This window comes from Gavia stellata, chromosome 18, assembly GCF_030936135.1.
Source record: "Gavia stellata isolate bGavSte3 chromosome 18, bGavSte3.hap2, whole genome shotgun sequence".
Taxonomy (NCBI): Eukaryota; Metazoa; Chordata; class Aves; order Gaviiformes; family Gaviidae; genus Gavia; species Gavia stellata.
Genome location: NC_082611.1, coordinates 10,060,662 through 10,084,236, shown reverse-complemented (window position 1 = coordinate 10,084,236; position 23,575 = coordinate 10,060,662). Strand labels below are relative to the sequence as shown.

The 23,575-nt window shown below is 41.2% G+C and overlaps 3 protein-coding genes across 3 annotated transcripts in view; all 3 read right to left on the bottom strand.

Annotated features, from left to right (window-relative positions):
• Positions 1-316: 316 nt before the first annotated feature.
• Positions 317-4,722, bottom strand: RPS15A (ribosomal protein S15a). The gene is made up of 5 exons (XM_059826499.1): positions 4,694-4,722; positions 3,394-3,531; positions 3,118-3,197; positions 1,715-1,800; positions 317-452 (listed from the first exon to the last, which is right to left on the bottom strand). Exons 2-5 carry the CDS (start codon positions 3,524-3,526, stop codon positions 359-361), a joined length of 393 nt encoding a protein of 130 aa, XP_059682482.1. The 5' UTR covers positions 3,527-3,531; positions 4,694-4,722; the 3' UTR covers positions 317-358.
• Positions 4,723-5,887: 1,165 nt separating this feature from the next.
• ARL6IP1 (ADP ribosylation factor like GTPase 6 interacting protein 1) lies at positions 5,888-13,282 on the bottom strand. The gene is made up of 6 exons (XM_059826455.1): positions 13,237-13,282; positions 10,882-11,015; positions 9,012-9,131; positions 7,971-8,088; positions 7,219-7,303; positions 5,888-6,984 (listed from the first exon to the last, which is right to left on the bottom strand). The coding sequence occupies exons 1-6, from the start codon at positions 13,270-13,272 to the stop codon at positions 6,866-6,868; spliced, it is 612 nt and encodes a 203-aa protein (XP_059682438.1). The 5' UTR covers positions 13,273-13,282; the 3' UTR covers positions 5,888-6,865.
• A 4,822-nt stretch (positions 13,283-18,104) lies between these two features.
• The window catches only part of SMG1 (SMG1 nonsense mediated mRNA decay associated PI3K related kinase), a 67,263-nt gene continuing 61,792 nt past the window's right edge, over positions 18,105-23,575 (bottom strand). The window contains exons 56-63 of the mRNA XM_059826545.1: positions 23,170-23,322; positions 22,654-22,833; positions 22,207-22,434; positions 21,544-21,755; positions 21,240-21,346; positions 20,299-20,478; positions 20,054-20,160; positions 18,105-19,356 (exon numbers count right to left, since the gene is read on the bottom strand). Of these exons, the coding sequence (XP_059682528.1) occupies positions 19,279-19,356; positions 20,054-20,160; positions 20,299-20,478; positions 21,240-21,346; positions 21,544-21,755; positions 22,207-22,434; positions 22,654-22,833; positions 23,170-23,322 (1,245 nt within the window). The 3' untranslated portion in view covers positions 18,105-19,278. The remainder of the gene's footprint in view (positions 19,357-20,053; positions 20,161-20,298; positions 20,479-21,239; positions 21,347-21,543; positions 21,756-22,206; positions 22,435-22,653; positions 22,834-23,169; positions 23,323-23,575) is intronic.

Below are 23,575 nucleotides of genomic sequence, written 5' to 3'. Positions count from 1 at the left end.
ATGTAATTATGGAGACACATGGATCTAACACCTAAGAGGCGATCCCACTGCATGATAGCTGAGTATGTAGTTTAACACTAGAGTTCCCCTGATGAGGCTACTCTGTATAGTGACCCATAACTGTCATTGAAGTGGTAACTATTAAAAGTATCTTATATCATTAACAGAAATAAAAGTTGTGACCAGGGATAGCACGGAACCCGAACTGTCATTTGAAGTAAAGTTGGAACTTAAGCACTACTGAAGAGCTGTCTGTTACAAGCACTATCTCAGGTAGTGTTCGAAGTCATTAAAATACCGACTGGAAACACCAGAGTCCGTTTGAACAATTTATTAGTATCCTCTTTTTTTACAAGTTTTAGAAAAAGAATCCCAGGATTTTGCCTCCTGTGTGTTTTCGCCTAGCCTCCTCATGGTCCATGATGCCAGCTGAGGTTGTCAGTACAATGTACCTGTTAAGAAAGAACAGATGTTCAGTTTATCGTTTTGTTCTACGCTCGTGCAGAGTTGACAGCACCAACTTAATTTCTGTATTACAACAGTAAGATCCATTACTGTAAGAATGTGCCTAACAGAAGTAAGATCAGGTTATGAGACAATGAAAAAGAAACTCAAGAAACACAACTCTGGGGCACACAAAGGACATTTATAGGCTTCTGTTCTCCAAACATTTGCATAAATCTCAGCAAAAAGTTTTCTTGTGCATTCACACTGAAGTCAGTTCAGCTGTTTGTTGTAGCAGTCACAACTCTATAGTTTCTAGACAAAGTCTGCTTCTATTTTATGCAGACATTTTTCTTCAGAGCAGGTAGAGTTGCCATGGTGCCAGACAGCTCCTCAACTCTGAGCGCTTTGTCTCTCAGTTTTGAACACTGTGCACGGATGCAGACGAATATCTGGATCTGGACTGACAACTAAAGCATCCTTAGTCATTGCTAATGCCAACATTTGGATTATCAGCCTACTTCATCCACACAGCTTCATGTCTGAGAACCTCTTCTCCCACCACTCTATAAATACTCTTAAAAATCTCACTATGACAACACATACTAGTAAGCTATATGGTACAGCTAAGCCGCTTGCTTTATCGCTGGAGCTTTACGAACAGAAATGACAAGGAACTGTTAATCCTGCCTTTGATGGGACAGACTGGCTGAGCCCCTGAAGACTCTTCTAGCTCTGCCATCCTGGTGCACTGGGATTTATTACCCTTGACTCAGTGAATTGTGGGAAGGAAAAATATACTGCATAATACGAAGATTTTCTATGTTGTGGAGGTTTGTTTAACAGAGGCTCCGAGTCTCTCACCACTTAATATCTAATAAATTAAACTTCATGATTGTGTATAAATGGAAAGTAATACAACCTACTTCCATTGACCTGGTAACTTACATGACTCCTCCCCCATCTAGAAATGGCCATTAATAAAATTAAAACGAGTAAGAGAAAAGTCCTATTCTTCAGGTAAACTGTAGAAATGGTGAAAACAGATTTACCAAAGCCAAGCAAAAAGAGGTCCTTGCTTAGCAGTGTCCCTTTAAAACTGGTTAAGAAAAGCACTTATATGGAAGATGGATTTTTAGACTGATATCTACCTCCAGATTGATCAGAGAGGAAAGGTTTTAGGCAAGTCTAACTCAGGCAGTATGAAAATGTAATTAAAAAACCCCACATTTTTACATACAACACGGATTTAACTTTTCTCCATACTTACCCAAACTGACGTGAAGGCAGCAGGTTGTTCTGCCACTTTTCCAAATCCTTCAGCTGAACATCAAATCTGGGACTGATTACACCACACTATAAAACAGAATTCCATTACAAACTGAAGACCTTTATAAACTAGATTCGCACATCTGTCATTCCAATTCACTGGATGAAGGAATTTAACAACTGCAATTAAAATATTTTTGGCAGCGATAGAGTACCAAGAGGCATGCTCTATTACCCATAATATGAAACGGCACTTCCTCTCAGGTACGGCTACTCAGCTGTTATTTCCTTAGCCTTGCCTCCTCCTCCTCCTCACTTAAATAGAGTGACTTACACTCCTGCTGAAGATAAACTAGCAAATTAATAGCTAGACCTGGGAGAGCACAAAAGCATATTATAAACCACTGAAGATTATTAATATTAAGCATCCTATATCATTAAAAATCCTGTGATTACTCAGGTATATGCTACCTCTAATCATCACACATAGCTAGCATAAAAGTTATCGAAGTTTTCAAGTTAACCGTATTACTTACTGACCATGACCTCTACTACCACCTCCAGTTACCTCACTGGCTCCAATTACCTTCACAACTATCCAAGAGCAAAACACAAGCACACCTTCCTGCACTGATGGACATTTTTCTGAACCAAACAGCTGTTCCTTTATCGCAACTATTGAGAGAAACATTATATACAGCTGCACCCCGGAAGATTTGTTACGAAATCATCCAGAAAGAGTTCAAGGAACACTATACTCAAGCCCGACATACATTATTTTTATTACAGACACATAACATTAGTAATTTGGGTGGTGTCAGAATTCTCTGCCTACTAACTCAAGCAATTTTCAGCTGCAATATTTGTTACTCGTGGAGCTAGCCCCCAACATTATTTTGACCAAGCAATTTTTTTATTTCTTTACTAAAGAGACACCTCTCATTTGAATAGCTTGATGCACAGCAAGTCATCACAGAACTAGACAGTTCAATATTTGGAGACAAAAGCATTTTAAAAATTTCCAGAACACACATGAATATTTCATATGCCCCAGCACTAAAAAGCACTAATTAACGTAACATTCAACTGCAAGCACAGCCCATCTAGCAGCAGGAGAAAGGCTTATCTTCTCAACATTTACAGGTATTAAACATCAACTGGAAAGCAACTCAGTTCCTATCTCTTTTCTAGATAGCTTAAAGATCAAAAACACTGAGAAATCACCAGGCAGCCAGAAAGCCTTTCAAGAGAAACACACAGCACTTTCAAGCAAACTTCCCTGAAAATGTGTCTTACATATTCCGAGTTTAAAAGAAATTCTTTCAGAACCAGAGCAGACAAACATTAAAAAATAAAAGACTCATTTAAACACCTGCCTAGAGAAGACAGGAAGACAAATCCTACCTTGTTGAGTCTGCCTGTGAGATTGACAACAATCTTCCCAGCTCTGTGGTCATCAATTATCTCAAATTCACCAATGTAACCTACAAAAGATTAGCAAACAAACAAATAAATCAAATAGATAATACTTCTCTACATTAATACAACTTAATTAACCATGGTGTACAAAACCAGTTCAAGCATCTTGATTTACTTTTAGTCAAAAAGCACCTTAACACAATAGCATCCACACAAACCATGAATGAGAAAGTAAGTCAGTGCTGTGCACTCTAGACTTACCGTGCTTCATCATCACAGTTAAAAACCGGACAATTACTTTGGAGCACGGCCTAATGAGAACTTGGCGTTTCCCACGTTTCTCTGCATTGTTGATGCTTTTGAGAGCATCGGCTAGAACGTTCATGCGCACCATGGTGCCTGCAGGGAAGAGGAGAGTGGAGTTATGTATGCCAACTTTTCAGCACAGAAATACTGAGCAGCACACTCTTTTTTTATGGCTAACTTTAGACCTAAAAGATTAAGACTGACAGAAAGTCACATTATACCTTAAAAAGCATTCTAAGGCTAAAAAGCAGATCAAATCACGAACTCAACAGGATTCACAACGATCACAAGTTAGGAAATCTGAAACACTTATTTAAACTTGGCTTTATCAACACACACATGAAGATTTAAAAAACACCATCTAGGCAACAGTCCATCAATATGACACCTTTCCCAGGTGAATCGTTTTGGTCTTTAAAACCCAATTATGCAGTATTAGCCCTGTTCAAAAACTGGGTTGTACATGGTATTAAATGTAAGAGATGCTGCTCGGCTTGCTTATCTGCAAAAAAATTGCAGGATGCAAGCACAACACAGCACTCTGAAAAGGAAACTAGGCATCAACTTTTGCATTCTCATGATAAAGCGCACCCGGACTACCATAAAGCATGACATGATTTGGTACTGCCACCCCACTTACTAACAGAGTCGGTGCACTGCCAGAACTAGCCAGGAAGGAGCTCCTGACCTGGGCCACAGGGCCATTCCCGAGATGGCCAGGTCCTGCGGCACATCAGGGCTTTTATCACTAAGCCAGGGACCTCCAAACGAGCAGGCCTGGCTAACTCCTGCCCACGGGGCGAGTGCAGCCAGATCACCCCGTCCCGAGCGCCGCCTTCTCTCCCAGGGCCCAGCCCACCGCCCGCTCCCCAAGCTCTCCGCTACCTCCTCCCAGGCCTCGCCGCACGATCCTCACTCCCAGAAGTCCAGACTCCGCGGCCCGGCTCCCCCGAGCCTTGCCCAGCCCAGCCTCCCACAGCACCGGCCCGGGCCTGGCTGCCGTGCCAGCCCCCGCCCTCGGCTCCCGCCCCGCATCTCTGCAGAGAGCGGAGCCACAGGCAGGAGAGTGCTTCCCCCCCCCTCTACTCCGGAGGCTCCAGAGAGCGCTAGGGGTGACGCCGGCGGCTCAAAAGGGGCCGGACCGGTCGGGCGCACCCTCACGGCCCCGACGAGGCGGGCAGAGGCGGCTGCGGGGCCTGGATGGGGCCGGGAGACGGCGGATGGCAGCCGGGACCCAGCAGCACCCCCCACTCACCGGTGCAGCAAGATGGCGGAAAAGGAAGAGGCCGGGCGCCCGCGCGGGATTATGGGAAGGCCATGGGCGCGGGGTGGTGCGCGGCGCCCGGCGAGATCTCGCGAGACTTGGCGTCCCTGTCGGGAGGCGCCGCGCGCCAGGCCTGGTCATCCCCATTGGCCGAGAGCCGCGTATCGCACTTCCGGAGCGACGCTCCGAAACGGGTTCCTATGGCAACCGGAACGCTTCGCAACGGGCGGCAGTAGGGCCGGGTGGGAGGGCCAAAAGGTGGGCGGGGCTCCCGGGGAGGCGGGAGGGCGGCGGCGGCGCACCGCATGAAACAGGGTATGGGAGAGCGGGCTTCCCGGGAGGGAAAAAACCCAACAAAACACCGGAACAAACAAAACCCACACCACCAACAAAAAAAGGACAGAGATGGCACCGTTGCTGCAGTTCTGCATTTTGGCGGGGTTTTTTTCATCCTGCTTTTAAACTTTTTTTAAAAAAGACAGAACAGATGAGAGAAATTCCTCATGTATTCCATTTCCACTGAAGTTTTAATGGGGCCATGTACGCTGGAGAACAGCGTAGCTACTCTGTATCGTGAGGAGTCACAGGAGGCAGCTGAAGGTCTGAGGTGAACAAAGCTGCACCGAGTGGAGGGGCTGTGTTTCCACCGAATTCTAACTTCAAACAGGAACGTGGCTCTCAGGACTGCTGTACCCTGAACTAGCGTTAACGTGGGGGTAGAGGGGCTGCCACCAATGCTCCAACGACAGCTCTGCGACACTGCACCATGTCACCACTTGTCTCTTTACATCCAGCGTTTCTGCCAGCCACGGTCTGCGGCCGTTAAGTAGAGCGCGTTCTAAATAACCATTTCAAGATTGCACTGTGGCAACTCCCCCCACTTCAAATCTATCCCAGGTTTTACTGAGTGGGTCTGATTTGCCCACAACCCATCACTTTCATCTGTGTTCCTCAACTACAGATGCCACAACAGTCTTTCCCCCCTGCAGCAGGAGCTGTTGGTGTAGCATCACGGCTGCTAAAAGTTTTACTATTTACAGTGAGCTATTTCAAAGAGGCATTTTTCTGTTAGGACACTGTGCACCTACTACCACATAGCACTAAAACACCATTCCCAGCTCCTGTTCTTGACTGAAAGACACATTTACGCAATTTTCTGTACGTTCACAAAGAGCAAGTCTCACAGAAGTTTCTCTTTAGTCTGTATTTACCTATTCAACAGTTACAATAGACACTGAAGAGAGACCATTTTAAAACAGTAAACTTTTAAAATGCATTAACACAGGTTTTAGCTTTTTAAAGAAAAAAGTTCAGTTTTAAAAAAAGGAGGGAGAAGTCATAGAAAAGCACAAACAACTCAGACAGGCTTATTTACAGAGACAAACCTAGCATATTCAAGGTGGTTTTGTATACAGACAACATTCATAAAACCAAACGTGCTACATGGCTCCATGACAACAGCAGTTTTCAGAACAATCAGCTGCTAAGGTAGCACACACCTTAACTCATTTCCTACAGTCTCAGTGCAATGAGTTAAAGTTTACACTACAGCTAAATAACTGAACTACAAATTTATATATTCCAAACCCCTATTCAACAGATAATCTGGTATATGCAGCCAAAAAAAGCAAACAGATTCAGTGAGACAATGGGACCACCTTCTGCAGCGACTCTGGGTATGCACCCTCAGCTATGATCACTCTTATTCAGCTAATTGTCCTCCTTCCACAAGAATCAGTAGTAACGAGCCTCCAAGAGGTGTAAGCTTTCAGAACTGCCTTTCATACTTCTTGTAGCCACACATTAATGATCAGTGAAACTAACACAGTTACAGAAATGCTATCACGCATTACAATTCTGCTGTTTCTTGAGTTGGGGTTTTTATTTACAGGGCCTCTTAGTTCGGTGAAGACACTTAATAAGCTCCATACATCAAAGGTCAGGATCTTTCACATCAGATCAGCTGCAGGCTGCAGAACCCTAGTCAGTACAGCAAGAGACCCACAAACCCACAGCAGTTGGCTAGAGTGACATTTTCACTTCATCAGGAAGCCTATTAAAAAAAGCCAGTGAGCAATACAACTTCTATTGTCTTAATTATACGTTAATTCTCAAAGCTGTTCCCAAGGAAACCTTTTACAAGAGAGAAGAGCAGTTACGTCTTCATTCATTTTTCTTTTCCTTGTGCTTGAGAAGTTTGTTTATCTCCCTTTTTGCCATTCCAACATACTTTGTAATGATCCCATGCTGGTTTAGTCCAGGAAACAGCAAGAAGAAACTTACTAGAGAGAAAAAAAAAAGGAATTACTTAATACTCCTTTAAACAGCTTCTGACACCTTGCAATTCCTTGCTTCCCTTAAGCCCACTTAACTGCTTGAAAACAGAAAAATGTAACCCTGCAACAACAACAACAAAAAGTCACTACTCATATAATAAAAAATTATTTCTACCAGCCTCATACCATTTCAGGCAGCTAACAAAAAAATTACTTCTGGTTTGCATGCTGCACACTTACCAATAAGATAGGTCAGAAAGAGATTGTGAACTTGCTGTCCAATCCAGGCAACCACAGCAAGAGAAAAAAGCATGGTCATGAAGTACTAAAAAATGAAAAGTGAACAGTTATCACAGATCTGTTGGGAATTCTCCCCCTTCCCTTCAGTACCCAGCAACACTTCAACATTTAAAACTAACTTTAAGTTTGCTGGCTCTTCCACATGCGATACCTATGCATAGGCTTGTTAAAGTTGAGATTAGAGTCTACGATTGTATGCCCTCATTTATTTTCGGACCACCAGTTTTACAGCATGCCGGTTCTTTTCTGTCCAGATATCCTTTAGAGTCAGACTACGCCATCCCCATTGACACAGCTTCAGCCTCACACAGTACCTGAAGCTGTTTTCAGGACAGTAAACTGAGTAGTTCATGTACCTAAGCTGACACATTACTAAGATCTAGTTTTTTGGATGGTTCATGTACACTGGAAACAAGCTGTGTTTCCAAAAATTGACCTATCCAAAGAAACCCAGTTTAGCTTTATCTTAATATCAAGGGTATGCTCCTAACTGCACAGTATTGCAAGTTTAAAGTCATGTATCTTGCCGCTCCAAGTTTGACTAAGACGTCTGACTGGCATTAAGTCACAGCCATAACTGCTGCTTCTTGGTTTGAAATACCAGTTTATTCAGACATGTGCCTTGCTAAAATACTTAAGACAAAACAAATAAAATCTTAAGACAATAGAGATGAACTCCTGGAACTCAATACCATTTTAGGCTTCTCTTCCTTCAGTGTGAAGAGACGTTTCCACCAGCCAACAACACGGCGACGAGATTTTACCAAATTGCTGCAAATCTCATGAAATCTTTGCTGCTGTTCTGTAGTCCTTTTATTAAAGAAAAAAGCCAGAAATAAGAATTCAAGATTTAATCTGAAATCTAAAAAATCTCCTATGGTATTTTTCCAGCAGAAAAAAATTTATCCAGTACTTATCCTGGCATTTGCTTCACTTAGTTTTATACCTTATCTTTATTGAGCATTGCAATGCAATTGCCCATGTAATTTTTCTGTACAGTCACTCTCTTAAATTGCCTCCCAAAGAGCAACCACATTCAAACCAGAACACCATTGATTTTAATCTGATACCACTGTGATACATACAAGTAATACACACCTGATACCAGTGTGTATTACTTTGGCTTTTATGTCAGTTCATTATTAGACAAGAACATTTTTCCACTAGTCATCTTTATGCAGATACACTAAAATTTACTTTTAACTCAAAATACAGTTCAAATAAGGTTCTTCTCCAGCTTACTGGTTTTATATAAGCCTTGCCCTTCTTCAAATCTGTTTCAGTCACTTACAATCACGTTCATACTCTCTGCATTACTCTTTTCCTTCATCGTATTTACTACTGCCATTCTTTCCAAACATATAATCCAATACCCTTCTTCATAATTTTCGGTCTCAGTATCTATTATCCATTAATTACTAAAAACTAGTTTAGCAGAACTAACTAGCATCCTCAATGGAGAGCAAAAAATGTGCCTACTCCTTCAAAAAAAATGTTATTTTTCTGGAAGAGAAGGAACAATAAAGATATGTTGTAGTAGTTATCTTTCAAAAAAAGAAGAATGAAGGCCATCTTACTAGTGTCCTCACTTCATGTATTATAGTGATTGCCAATTTCTTACTACAATGACTCTATAAAGTAATCATTTGATATTTGCAAGTCAGATATCCACTTTGATAAAGCATATAATTTATTTACACTCAAGAAACTGTTTTAATTCAAGCTTTCCTCACCATTTATTAGAGCCAAAGATTCTAGGTGCAAGAGCAGGAACAAGATAATCAGCCAAACAGAGGAACATAACGAAACAGGAGACACCTGAAAGAACTGACGGGTCCAAGTAGTAGATCATCCTGCAGAAAGAAGATAACAGAAATTACTTCTGGATGCTCAGACTGATAAATACCAGACATATTCCATCACCTCTTCAGATTGGCTCAGGACTTCAAACAGTAGACCTACCCTCTTGCCCAACCTCAGTAAAACTTTCAGATTTGCTCTTATTACTACTAAGAGGAGGTTTAAGTACTTCAACACTATTACAAAGAAATACAAATTAAAAAATACAATTTTCTTAATGTACTAGATAAGAAAAAGAAAATGCTACAACATAGCAAGCATAGTATGAAGTTCAGTAGAAATAAAAATTCATCACTATTGGTCTCTCAGAAGTTGACACCTAGTGAACTTAACACTGACCAGGGGATGAGGATGAGTAAGCAAACATATGAAATAACCAGGTAGAATGAAAGCTCTAATCTTGTTGGTTCTTAAGTTGCAGAAGTCAGATCTATGGGTTGTCATTGCTCTGTCTCACCTGTGAGAACTAACCAAACCTGTTCTGGACAAGAAGCCATAAATCTCCAATTAGGGCAGTGTTGTGCTTTTACATATTAAGTGTGCCACCACTCAAATACAGCACTATGGGTACTGGGCAAGAACTAGCTCATCTCTTAAGTGTCTGTTAACGCTCAGCTGTGCCCCATGCTACTTATTTGCACTTAATAGAGCTTCCTGAACATTGAAGTAATAAAAGTAAAGAAATGACACAGTCCATTGCAGGGCCAGTCTTTCTATACATCTGGCACAGTGCTACTGCACTGAATGTTAAGTTCATTTTTGATGAAGTACCAATTCAGAATCTGAAGTAGTTCTGTCTATTTCAAAGTATTATTCAACATTCAAGATCCTTCCTGCTATAATCACAGACTCTGTAACAGAATACCCTGAAGTTTATGCAATTACTTCTTTTTTAAAAGTTATTTTCAGTTTCATTTGATTTCCATCCTCCTCACCTCCCCTGAAGGCCATAAAATTTGTATTAGCCACAAGACCGATTATCCCTGCCTCACGTGGTTCAACATTTATTTTTATAATTCCCCTCTTCTCCTTACTCCAAAAACACATGGAACTGGCAAACTCCACAACTGGCGTCAACACTTATTGGTACAAGGCATGTTGGGGTCATCTTGACTACTGCCATGTACAAGTGCCTCCAGCAAGCCAGTTCCGTATCGCCAGTCCAGAGACAGGCAACATCCTCCCATCCTGTTGACTGAAAGTTACTTGCAGTCTTTCCTTTTCCTCCTTTCTCAAAGGACGTGACAGAGAATGTAAAAAAACAAGTTGTGCAAAAACAATTGAACTCATCCTAAACACCACACCAAAGACGCAGAATAGGAAAGTTTGCCCTATGGAAACAAGTTTTCCATAATGATATTGCTGTTGGTTTGGGGGAAAAAACGCCAAAGGAGATAGCCAGATTTGACTAAGAAGCAGGATACAAAGGACGAGAGCAGAATATGAACACACCAATGAAGAACATACAGCTGAGCATGGTAAAAAACTACAGCAACCATTGCTGGGAAACAGCTTTTGCAGAAAGCACTGCCCCCCCTCTGAGCAGGATGTGACTCGTGTTACCTCCTGTTCTCAATACGTAAGATTTTTCTTTTCAACAACGTTCAAACACATTCAGCAACAGAACCTGGAGTAGAGCCTTCCTATTAGATTTTTAAAGATATCTTACTAATTTACTTAATAGGTCTGCTACCAGACATGAAAGTGCAATGGTGTTCTAGGCTTCCTCCACAAGCCACTTACAGAAAAGAAAAGGAAACAACACTCATCAGCGCCAGAGGAAACCAGGCTCTCTCCCAGCGAAGAACTTTATCGGTCATCAAAATCACTTCTCCCCATCCTTGCAACTGCTCTTCCAAGCTAGCAGTTTCTGCAGCCTACACAAAAAGAGAAGAAAACTATTTTATTACTAACCAGAGTAACAAATTAATTCCCACAGTCGATGTAGCTAAAAAAAAAGCGTCATAATTAAAGACCCCAGTCACAAACCTTTCTGAGTAATTAAATTACTAATAATGCTGTAAGTTTTGTACTAAGTTATGACATTGTACCAGTGATACTTTAAAACAGCCAAGATCCTAAAAAAGTAGCAGCATGTTTTTACACCAAATGATACCTCCTCCCAGATTTTGCCCAGGTGTTTTCCCCCAGTCTCCATTTACGGTACTCCCTTCCCCCAGATTAGTAGAAAGTCACATTCTAAAAGTCTAGCTAAAACCTCTCAAGCTTTCAGTGTCAACATCTGGAAAACTGCAACATGAGTACTATTTAAAAGACATGTATTTTCAAAGACAACTCAACCACATTAAACTGAAGCTTTCTAGTTGCTGTTCAACACCAACTTTTTATTATATGGAAGATGGATAAAAACTCAAAATCCACAGTAGAGGGAAGTTGCCCAACTAATCACATTTGGACTACAAAGGAAGTTTTTCCACAGGTTGCCCAAGACAGTGATCGGGCAGCCTTTAAACTCTTCTTCCTATAATATTCCTACGTTCCTCTCTACACACCTTCTGCAAGGAGGCCCTGTCTGCTCCAGCATCAGCTTGCTAAGCAGTTCACCTGAGGTGTTCCACATTTAACATGGCTTAATGGTTTCCCCTCAGTGGGACAAGGTTTACCTGAGGTTACCTGTTTTGTAATCATGAACAGAACCGATCACTGCCCAAGTAGTAAGAGGTGAAAAGTCATCAGGACCTGAACATGTGCTGTGCAGAGATAGCAGAGCAGGTTTCATTCTCAACTGTGTGCTACCCTTACCTCAAATGAGAAGCCTGACACCACTAGAATAACAAGGACAGCTGAGTGCAGCTATCACGGTAAAGCATAGTTTTGTTGTGTGATGCCATTGGAAACTACTTGAAAACTACAGTTCAAGACAAAAAAAAAAAAGAGTAGAAATCTGACAAGCTGCTGAACACCTGCCAGTTATCATATCTATTTCATCTTATAAACACAAACTGCCACATGGAGGAAAAAACCCAAAAAAACAACTGCATTTCTCCAGAAGACATTTTATGACAAACTGTTTTGCTTTATTACCTCTGACTGTCGGCATTTAACATCACAACCAAGAGAAAATTTAATGGGAAACAGACTAGAATATAACAGTGTAATTAATAGCGGCCTGCCTCTGTCAGCCTAGAAGACAACTATTCTAAGTTCTTTTCCCACCGGGCCAGGTAGAGAAAACTTAAGTCAGCTTTTGTCAACGCCATCTTCATTCCGGTGCCCATCCATCAAAAGTGTTTCTTCATTAATGAAAAAACATAAAGTTTCCATAAATACAAACTTCTGCTCCAAAAGGGGCACCCCTCCCGAACATCGCATGAATGTTTGGCAATATAGTTCCGTGCACTTTTTCTGCAAAAATTCGAACCTCCCTGCCACCTCCGCGCTACTGAGGGTTTCCTCCTGTAGCTCCCAGGCTGCACGGCTTCCTGCGGCAAGAAACAGCACTGAGCAGTAATGCGCTCAAACACTTCCCTTCTTCCACCCCTTCACATGCTTTTACAGCGATTTGCCCCTTTCCCACAGCAGCCGTTTACCATTACAGAGATAAATACACATACCCTTGTATTTATGTAAGGTTTTAAGCATTCAAGCCCACCCTTGACATATTTAAGATAAACATCCAGCTCCTGCCACCCTCCTGCATCGTTAAAGCATTCGATAACACAGCCAAAGGGTGTTGAAACACAAAGAGATGAATATTAAAGCTAAGCCCTGCACATCGGGTAAAGCCAGATGTTATTACGAGCTCCGGCCTACGAGCGGCAGAGCAACAGCCCTGCTCGCTCCCCGGGACGGCACACAGAGCAGCCTCCTCGAAGGAGACCCCAAGGCATAAGCCGATCCTGCACGGGACCCTTTTAGAAGCAAAACCGAGCGCAGGGACGCATTCCCCCGAGGTTAAGCTCAGGGGCCGAGGCGGCCCTTACCAGCCGCCGCCGCGGGCAGGCCTGGCTCCCCCGCCTTCCCCAGAGCCGGCAGGGCCGAGCGGCCGCCAGCCCTTCCCCAGCCACTGGGAGGCAGAGCACCTCCCCGCCGCCCGGCCCAGAAGGGGCGACTCGCCCCGGCACCACCGGCCCTCACCAGCTGGTAGACGCTGTTATTGTCACCCTCCGCCATCTTGCGCCGCCCTGACGCCGCCGCCCCCCGCCGGCCGCGCCCTCCCGCATCGCCCCTCGCCGCCGCCTTTTATAGCCTCCGCCGCAGTTCTCAGCACTCTGATTGGCCTTCTCGAAACTCAGCGCGGGCCAATCCCAGAGCGCCTGCCGCGCCCCATCGACGGCCGGTTGGCTGGTGGGATTCGAATAGCGACAGCCGCCCAATCAGCGTGGGGGCTCCGCGCCGTCTCCCCCTCCCTCCGTCGCAATGCGACTGCGGCAGGAGCGGGCGCTGGGGGCGCGGCTCCCGGGGGGGCGGTGGCTGAGGCGGGCGGGGCGCGGGCCCGTGGGGCGGGCGGGCTGGGCCGGGGCCGCCGCGGGCGGGCCGTGCCCGGGGCAAGCGTTGGCGGAGGTGTCGCGCCGGGGAAGGCGAGGCGGCAACGCGGCCGTCGACGCAGGCGTGAGAACAGTCACCTCCCCCCCAGGGCTTCCAGGGACAAGGCTTTTGCTCTAAAAACCCTGACCCCTGTACCCGCACCTGTGGTAACGGGGAAGCAAATAAGTGAAAGATTATACGATGTCTAAAAACATTACCTTTTCTTGACATACACCACACGCGTGTACATGTCCCGCGAACTAGCCGGAGCCCTCTGAGCGAGAACGTTCCACGGCTAATAAATAGCCCGTTATTGCTGACATAACCCGGCACAGGACGCACTCGCCAACAAACTTCCTTCCACTTCAAGTGTTGCCGGTTTTCCAGCACGGGTATTCACTTACTGCACGTGATGGCTGTGAAGCAGTGGGCCTGGCAGCTGAGGCAGCAGAATCCCCGTCCAACGACTCGCTGTATTTTTTTCGGAAGCTGTAGCAGCATTGGAATAAACACAGGGGAAAAGCACCAGGCTAGAAATATTTTTTCTGACTCAACTTCCTAAATATTTCAGTCACACGTGTTAATGAGCTTAATCAGAATCCCTAGGATGTAATGCAATTCCAAAATGAGGGCAAAGAAAACGTGTTACCATTTCTGGCACCGAAGCTGCAATACTTTTCCACCCCAGCTCACCAGCTTGATGGAGAGGAGAAAGACGACTAAGGATGATACCGTAAAAGCAAAAACGTGTCTGTGCTGAATTGTTAGATCTTCTCCAGGGTGCTTTTCAGACTCATTCAGGATTGCATGTAAAGAATAGGTACTTTACTGAACAACTTTCAAGTTTATTTACATGTTGCTAAAAGCTAAGAGTATTTTTGTGTACCATGTTACACTTAAAAATTATGGAGTTCACCCTCAAAATCCATAATTACACCCTGAGCAGCCAGGCCTTCTGAAGCACAACTATGTTTATAAATATATATATGTTTATAAATGTGGTTGTTAAAACCAGAGTCCCAACGTAGAAGGCAGAGACTGGTAATAGCAGTAGCTCAGAGTGTGGAAAACCCATTCATCACCTCCCATACATTACCTGAGCTGTAGAAAGCCAATTGTTTTCTGTATGCCTCAGTGTGTGACGCAGATCACACTGCAATGCGATGCATTCTTCCTACGCAGAGATTCTCTTAGCAGATGCGCAGAAAATTAAATGCACGAGCTAACTTCAAAGCACCTTTAAAAGTCACAGTTTAATTGCTCTGTGCACTTAGAACAGAGACACAAATTTTACATGTTAAGCCTCCACCCATTCATCATACCTAATGTAATAAATGCATCTTGAACTTTTTTCGTCTGCTATTAGTAAAGATTTAGTCTGATGGATGGCAAAATTGCTCTAATCAGCTATGCATTTAAGTACATACAACAGTAGTTTTGTGTAATACTTATATTTTCAGTGGAATTCCTTAACTAAAACGTTAACAGTATACTCACAAATAACTGTTTTCCACTAAAGAAAAAAATATACACGCATCAGATAATTGGGTACTGTGTTAAGAAAGCAAAAGATGGATGGCAGCTGTAATCTTAAAACTTTTCTCCTAGTATAATTCTTCAATGCGTGAAGGGGTACATCTGCTAATTTTAGGAAAAGGTTGCAAAAAAAGAAAGGGAAAAAACCCAAAGAAATCTTTGAAGTACTTGAGTGTGCTAAAACAGGATGGCTAAACGTACCAGGCACAGAACACATCAATAAATAACTGAAGCAAATTAACCTTTAGGACTACAGCATTTAGAAAAATGGAGCTTTAACCTCTCCAAACTCCTTCAGTATTTCCAAAGTCACATTTTTATATGGTGCCTTTCATTCAGGTGTCAGAAAGCAGTTAAGAGTTAAATGTTATTTAGTCAGTTTACCAGAGGGCAGACAGCACTGTGTGGTGTCACAGGGCCAGGGCTGATGGCTGCTGCAATTCCCACAACGGAGTTCGTGCAGTGAAACACTTCCTTCCCCCTGCAAGGTAACCTCGCACTAGCATTAAGTGTTGCCAATGCTTTTATAGATGTCTCATTCATTTTTCTTGGGAAAACTAGTTCCCTCACCCCCCAAGAAATGTCTGATTTATATAGGAGACCTGAGTCTTTTACAGATACTTGAAAAATTACAGACAAAATGTATTACTACTTAAATACACTAATGACTAAAGGCAAAACTAGTTGTTGCAAAGGAAAAACAGAACATTAAGTGTCTTCAAAGTACTAAAAAAATTGTTAACTGTACGCATGTGTTATAATTTCAATTTCAGTTATATTAATTCGACACTGCCATTATTCCACCAAAATAATCTAAGGCACCATTAATGACTCATTTGTTAAGGCCTGAACACATCCTAGTAACCTGTTCGGTAGAGCAGAGCTCACACCCGGGTTTTACAGAAGCAGAGGAGGAAGAGAGGCAAACTTGTAAGCGGATTTTCGAAGGGTTAAGAGCATCTCCTCAACCACTAGTCTATATAATTGCAAAGGGGTAACAACTTAAACCTGATGAGCATACTTTGAATTTGACTACAAGAAGTTAGTTCATAGCATGGTCACTTGGTTAACATTTACTGCAGGTGAGCATCATGCAAAAAATTGCCATCAGCTGAACAGTTAGACTTCCATAGCTTCAGCTGGTTTGTAAGTATTTACAAAGATTTGAGTCTAGATTTGCATTATTCTAGGTCTGTCTTACTGCAGAAAAAAGTAAATGTCTCAGTTTTACTGAAAAAATGAAGTAACCTTATGTCTTTATAAGAAACACATGATCTTTTAAAAGATAATGTAACTAATGCAGTCTTATTTAATATGCAAGATGCACACAGAGAATTTGCATTTTGGGTTTAACCAAGACTATACCAATTTGCCACATTGTCAACATCTACCAAGGAAAATGCATCAGCACACAAAAGCTGACAGTCCCACTAACTCCTGAGCACGTGAGCTGTCTCCTCAACATTAGTTACGCAAATTTAAGTCTCTGTAGAACCCTGCTCTAATTTGGGATTTGTTCTGTATTTGTTTGTATTAGGCACTTTATTCTCCCCTGTAATTTTCACAACCACAAGCAGTTTTGCATATAAGGAAATTATGAATACATATTCTTTTTTTTAAAACTTTATTAAATTACGCAGTAAGAACCCATCTCCACACAAGTGTTTCATTTCTGGATAGCAGAGGTATAATACATGAGCCACAGGTGAGTCCCTTCCCCCTCCCTTCCCCCCAGCTTCCAAGAAATAAAACAGCATGTATAATACACTCTTGTTACTGTGGTACTCCACACAGATTCTTCGTAAGGTTACTTTTAACTGGAGAAAAACAAAAAGGACCAACAGTGGCAAGTGTCTTGTTCTGCACATGAATGTTCTTCACTGCAACATTCAAACACCTTCTTTCTTGCAACGCATGGCGTGGCAGAGGGTTCAGGAAGCAATGGCAGTGGAATGCATTTGCACGGGTATCGTTAAGATACAAAGCCTGTGACTTCCCTAGAGTTAATCAGGCAATCAGAATGCAAAAAAGGCCGTGTTGTCTGTTGAAAATTCTTACGCTTCAAAGTGCATGTCCACAAAAAATTGGCAACAGAGGAGAAAGTGAATTCTGAGACCTACTGAGGAGGCAGAGCAGTTAGCATAGTGCAAATACTGAAAATAATACAAGTTTGTCTATTACTTATGCCTGGTATTAATTTACGTTATCTGAAAATTACCAGCCAAGCTTTCTACTCAGATGAACTGCTGCAAATCCATTCCATTAAGTGAATTTCATACCAGTAGTGGGCTTGGCTCAAATCCTTTAATACTTAGATTTTGATTGAAAAAATGCTGTATTTAAAGTGTGTTTTTTCTCTGAAAAGTGACTAAAATGGCATAAAGGAACTTCCCATAGCTATAGTTTTTTAGCAACTCTGTGTAATGAATTCACAAAAGAGAAACTTTTTATACATAGCTATGCAAATTTATCTGGGTTGAGAACACCAGTGTGCATTTCTGCTTTAGCTGTCAGCACCTGTGAGATTCTGTAGTTGTAACTGAATTGTGTTAGGTTTATTTGCTCTAAGAAAGTTGCCTTTTCCTAAAGGTGTCCCACTTCAAAAAGGAAGCAAGAAGTCTTCTAGACAACCAGCAGACAAGCAGGACATTGATCTAAGTGACAAGATGCCATTTTTAGAGAGACTTTTCTGGCCATAATCACACTTTGAGTGCAGAATTGATTAAAAAACCCAAAAAAACCTTGGTGGAAGATTCACTATGGAATTAACATGGCAAAGGAAAATTACTTTGCAGAAATCTTTACAGATTCTAGTTGAACAAAAATCAGAGGGTCCTTCATTTCTTGGATTATACATATACCCCTGCGAACTGAAGCACTATCATTTACAAGTGTAAACTAAAAGTATTAGGAAAGTGAAGTAAAAAGCATATCACTCTACCTCCACCAGAACATCACTTTATTGTTTATCTGTCATCAACAATGTAAAACTCTACTAGATACTCTATCCTGGTTTTTAAAAAGGTAAAGATTACATTGGATTAGCTACGTCGTACGAAAGAAACTACAGCAATCACAGTAGAATGAGATTGGAGGGACAATTTGAATTACAAAAAAAGTGTACACTGCAAGCAGAGGGAAGTGCCCATTAAATCAAATGCCTGTAGGATTCATTACTTTTAAATGCACAGTGACAATTTTGAGAAACTGTACATAATAGAATCACAAAAATTACTTTAAAATAACCAAAATTACATTTTGCATTTGACCATCCAACTCATAAGTAATCAATGATGTTCTATATTTTCAGTGCTTTTGGAAAAATTGTTTACCAAACAAAATTTAAGTTGTTAAATTTGACTAAACTGTGAAGTAGAAGGATTGAAATAAAAAGTATATTGGAAGTACGCCTAACCTACAAGAATAAGCCAAGAGGGGTGTATGCAAGGAGAGGCTGAGAGGGAGGAGTGAAAGGAAAGAGGAAAGGGAGAGAGAACAAAGGCTTTTTCTTCTATCTCAGAAGTTCTTCCAATGCAGCGTATATCTGATGTACAGCTCTTTGCTTTCAGTCCATTTCTGAAGTTTACATTTTGTAGCCTTTTTCCGTACTAACTGGTCGACTCAACCAGCACTGTTGCCACGCAACAAGAGTAACAAGAATCTGAATGCATCAAATCTTCCCTTGCTGTGATTTCTTCATGGCCCCATTTTTTCTGTTTTTCTTTGAACAGGGTTCGGTGTTTCCTGAATTGTTCACAGGGTCAGGTGGAATTGAGTTCCAAATCACTCTGCGGTTTGTAGCATTCCGATTTCTTTCTGCAGCTAACCCCCGACACGTTTGCAGTTCTTCCGTAGCAGAAAGACAAACCGTGTTGTTCAAGCGGTGAGCTTTCACCCTTGACCGTGGAGGTTGCAGACCATTGTGTTTAGCGTATCCCTGAGTGCAGCTATCCTGCAGGATTCACTTCCCAGTGCACCGAGATTTCCTAGGTTTCCTCAGATTAAGCCCCAGTATGCATCACCACCGACTGTGGTGCGGCTACGGATGCCTGAGGCCGAGTTGATTCTGGTGGATGTCTGACCTCGCTGAACCAGACTGATCTGCTTTCTCCCTACTCATACCCAGGCAGTCCAACCTTCATACAGCTGAGCCAAGTTATCTAGATTAGTTGCTTCCTTAATCACAAAGTCAACCTATTAAAAAGGTCAAACAAGTAATTAAAAATAAGCTAGATTTTTAAAAGTGTTTACATGATCTTAAAATTTACTGTTGAATGTCACCTGCAAATACAAAATTTCAGTGAAAAAATCTATAGTAACTGTAAACTTCATCTTACATAACTTTGTGTAGTCCACGTAAGAAACAGGAATTTGTACTGCAGGGGCAAAAAAAGATCACATATCATCTCATTCCATCTCATTCATAGCCCCTATCTTTAAAATAATCACAACATTTTCAAATTTACATGGACATATGGGTCCCCTGACTCAGTTTCCCAAAGACAGGAGCGTGGTTGTGTTACGCTAGTAAACACAGACAAGATCTGTCCTATAGACAGCTGTACAGATCTCATGTTCTCCCTGGATATCAACAGCCATGTAACAAATGTTAGCTTACTGATATACAACAGGCAATTTTATCCAATTCATGAGTTCATACAAATCTATGATATGGAAAACAAAAGTATTTTATAAAAAAATGAATGCAGCAATACAAGGCAGCAGCAGACCCTGATTTCCATTGGAATATAAATCACACACCTCAAAAGGGACTCCCCATTCACAACAGGATTTTACTCTTCAAGGCATACTTCAGCATGCACACACATGTGCTTACTACCGAATATTTAAAGCAAGGACCGGTACCGGAACTTTACTATTTTCAACTCACCTGTTCAGCAACAGACATTCTCCTGTTGGGATCCACATCTCGGCCCTCTAACTTGGCTTTGACCCGCTTCCACACACTAACTGCATATGAATTCCTTTCCTGCACGGCTAAAGGTACAGAATAAAATTAATTCAATTTTACATTCCTGCACAAAAGCCCACTGAGGTGTTTTGAGGTTTTTTGTTGTTGTCAGTGGTGGGGTTTTTGGTTGGGTTTTTTGGGTTTTTTTTAAGCCCTGTATTTACCTTTTCCTGTTTTAGGGTCCCTGGCTGTCTTTTTGGGACTACAGGCAACACTTTTGCCAGTTCCTGGGACTGTGCTTGGAGGAGTGTCCGCTGACGTGGCAAGATTTTTCTGAATTAGCTTTCTTGCATTCTGCGACATCACCTCTGGCTGAGTTTTCTGCCCTGTATTGCTACGTACAGCTGTAAAGAAAGTTTAAAAGTGCTTAAAGTATTCAAAATAATATATTATAGATGCAAGAAAAAGCACAAGTAAATGTGTATCAAATACAGCTATCAGTACTTCAGTACAAATGCATTTTAAACCTGTGTTTTAAACTCTGCACCAGTTGTTCTCTCTTCAATCTTTCCAATTTCTAATTTCTTTCACTTCACAAACAGGAGGTTTGTTCCATTGCAAGACATTTATCTACATTAAACAAATTTTTTATGGGCTCTCTTAACCTCTAATTCTATCATTTTGTATGACAGTTATAAAATGCAATTCTTGTTCTTGATAGAAATCAGGAACCTGCGCTCAGTCCAAATATTGACAGTAGAATAATCCTTTAAATAAAAAGAAATCCATGCCCACGAGAAACTTTATTCATGTTTTTAACTGTAAAGTAATGAAAGTTTTGCATACATGAATGCATTTGTAGTGTTCCAGGATTAATTCCAAAGTCACCATAATTTTTTATACTGATTTCAACAGAAATTACAGTTCAGTTGATATACGTGAAAATGCGTTCCATGTATTCTGGGCTTTGTGGAGTGAATCCAGACCTTGAAGGCTATTCAAAGGCTATGATCAACTGGTCATTCAGTATTGTATGATGGATTACTTGAATTTTATAGGCTTTTGTAATCTTAGAGATTGTATTTCAAAATTTAATAAAAGTTATGATCCCCTCTCTAATTTCAATAACCGATGTTTTAACATTTGTACTTTTTTCAAGTATTACCTGCAGCAAAGGTTGGCTGATATGTAGCAGCTGATGTTGGGCTTGAGCATTCATTTGATGTATCCGTGACTAAGGGTGATGCAAAACCCACTAGATTATTGTAGACACTAGGAAACATAATGGAGTTGATAAATATTCATGCAGCTACTCGACTTACTGAAAACTCAAAGAAAGTTAAGTCAAATTATGAAAAAAAATTTCTGCATTTTAAGACAACCACCAAGTAGGTACCCCATGCTGTGTTTCTGCTACATACAAGTAGATAAGCAAAATGCCTTCATCTGAGAGAAGGTGACTTTCTTACCTTTGGCTCTGTGTTTTTAGTTCTTTCAAGGTGGGAGTTATTTCCTGCAGCATTTCAACATGTTCCTGACTGCGGACTTGACCCATAACCTGAACTAACGTAAACAAAACTGTCTGAATATTATCTTGCCATGATTTATATTCGCCCAAGAACTGCCTAACACTATTCTCATAGGGAACATCTTCACCATCTGCCAAAGCCGCTTCTTCATCCTGTAACAAAGATGTGCAAAAAGATTAATATTTGCTATATTTTGGCTAAGAGAATAAAGTTGAGCATTTCGTAGCCTTTTCAGCCCCTCAGTTTGTCATTTGACTACAAATAACCATAATTTTCAGTAGTTACATTTCAAGAAAATAAATTTGAAAAAGATCAAATGTTTTACTGATTAAAAGCCAAGAGGATTTGTAAACACAAAGAAAATGTTTCAACTGCCAAATGAAAGAAAAGGTTTAATTAAACCAAAGCCTGATTAGCCTAAATCTAGAAATAAAGCTTTATTAATTCTTAGAGATGAAATTAATTTAATGCCTTGAACTCCACATACATTAACATATTTCACTGTTTCTAGATACTTTAAAAAGCACATAGTTACAAGTGTTATTTTTCTTAAACTATACTGACATGGGTTTGAGGAATAAATTAATCAAGTTTTAGGCATACCTTTGCCATAGCTTTCAGTAGATGTTTAACATCTCCAAGTTGTCTGTTATGACCCGTGAGCACAGTTTTAATACTATCCACCAGATTCTGAATTGTTTCACAAACTGTTTCTATTTGCTGTTCTCTTTCTGTTTGTACTGTTCTCTGTGTAGATATTTCCTGGGTCAACTGCTTGTGAGCCGAGTGAAGCCATTCAGAGCTGCCAATAGGATGTTCAAGACCAGTGCCCTAAATATAACAGAAACATTTTTCTATCTGTATCCAGAGATAAAATTCAATTACTGTGTAGATGCTACCACCAAGTGTTTAGCAGCTGATGGAATAGACTCTGTTATCCACAACCCATTAGAAGGTATACAAAACTAATTTAGAATGAAAGAGAAAATTGAGAACTCATGATTACAGCGATTCTGTAACATTACATATTTTGCTTTGACCTTTACTTACCACTCTCTGAAGCAGGCGAAGCTCCAGTTCAGAGACTGAACTGTTGAACTGTGAGGCAAATGAGCACATTTGTTGACAGCGTTTGAGAAGTTCAAATAATGCAGCATCAAGATTTAAGGCTTCTGCTGTTCTAGTACGTAAACTTTCAAAATGAATGATATTACTGCAGAGGAAAGTGACCTGAAAATTAAAGCAAGAGTGAGAAAAATTATTCCAATTAAACTGTCTATTATACAAACTGCATTTGTTCCTTGTCCTTAGAAGTAAGAATTTTAAATACAGCAGTAAAGTCGCCCTGTTACAGTAGCGGTATCATTTCAGGGTCATCCAACCCTGCAGCAATTCTCCCACAGATTATTCATATTGCTTTTAAAGTGAGATTCCCAGAAGTATTTGGTTATCTACGTTTGTTCTTTAGATGCAGAGGAGGAAAAATATCTTCTACATAAATCTCAAGTAGAAAATAAAGAGTGAACACACTTATAAAGTCAATAGTACTATAGTTCTGTATAGTACCTGACTTGCTCTTTGACTTTCTTTCAGTACAAGGTTTCTTCTTTCAGCAATAGTGGCATCAAAATCTTGCAAGACTGGTGCCAGTGCAGGATTAGCACCTCCTGCCCATTTTAAACGCTGCTCAATACTTGCTTCGAGTGCTGCTAGTTTCTCCTGCATTGGGGAAGAAAAAAGATACATAGACAATCCATACTGATATATAACATCTTAAGCCTAGCTTTAAAAAAAAATGGCGCATATATAACACATGCAGACACGCATTCTTATATCCACACACATATATATAAAAGAATGTGGTATTTGTGATTGACAAATGTTAGCTTATGCTGTTTAAAGGTTTATTTTCAGCACACATCACAACTGGATTTGATTGTTATGGAAACAAAGTGACCTGTCCAGATTTTAA

Coding starts and splice junctions, on each gene's coding strand:
- ARL6IP1 (XM_059826455.1), bottom strand. CDS start 13,272: ATGGCGGAGGGTGACAATAACAGCGTCTACCAGCTG. Junction 8,089..9,011: donor ATCTTTGGCTCTAATAAATG/GTGAGGAAAGCT, acceptor CTTTAATAAAAG/GACTACAGAACAGCAGCAAA. Junction 6,985..7,218: donor CTTTCTGACCTATCTTATTG/GTAAGTGTGCAG, acceptor TTTTCTCTCTAG/TAAGTTTCTTCTTGCTGTTT.
- RPS15A (XM_059826499.1), bottom strand. CDS start 3,526: ATGGTGCGCATGAACGTTCTAGCCGATGCTCTCAAAAGCATCAACAAT. Junction 1,801..3,117: donor TCACAGGCAGACTCAACAAG/GTAGGATTTGTC, acceptor TCTGTTTTATAG/TGTGGTGTAATCAGTCCCAG. Junction 453..1,714: donor CTGCCTTCACGTCAGTTTGG/GTAAGTATGGAG, acceptor CTTTCTTAACAG/GTACATTGTACTGACAACCT.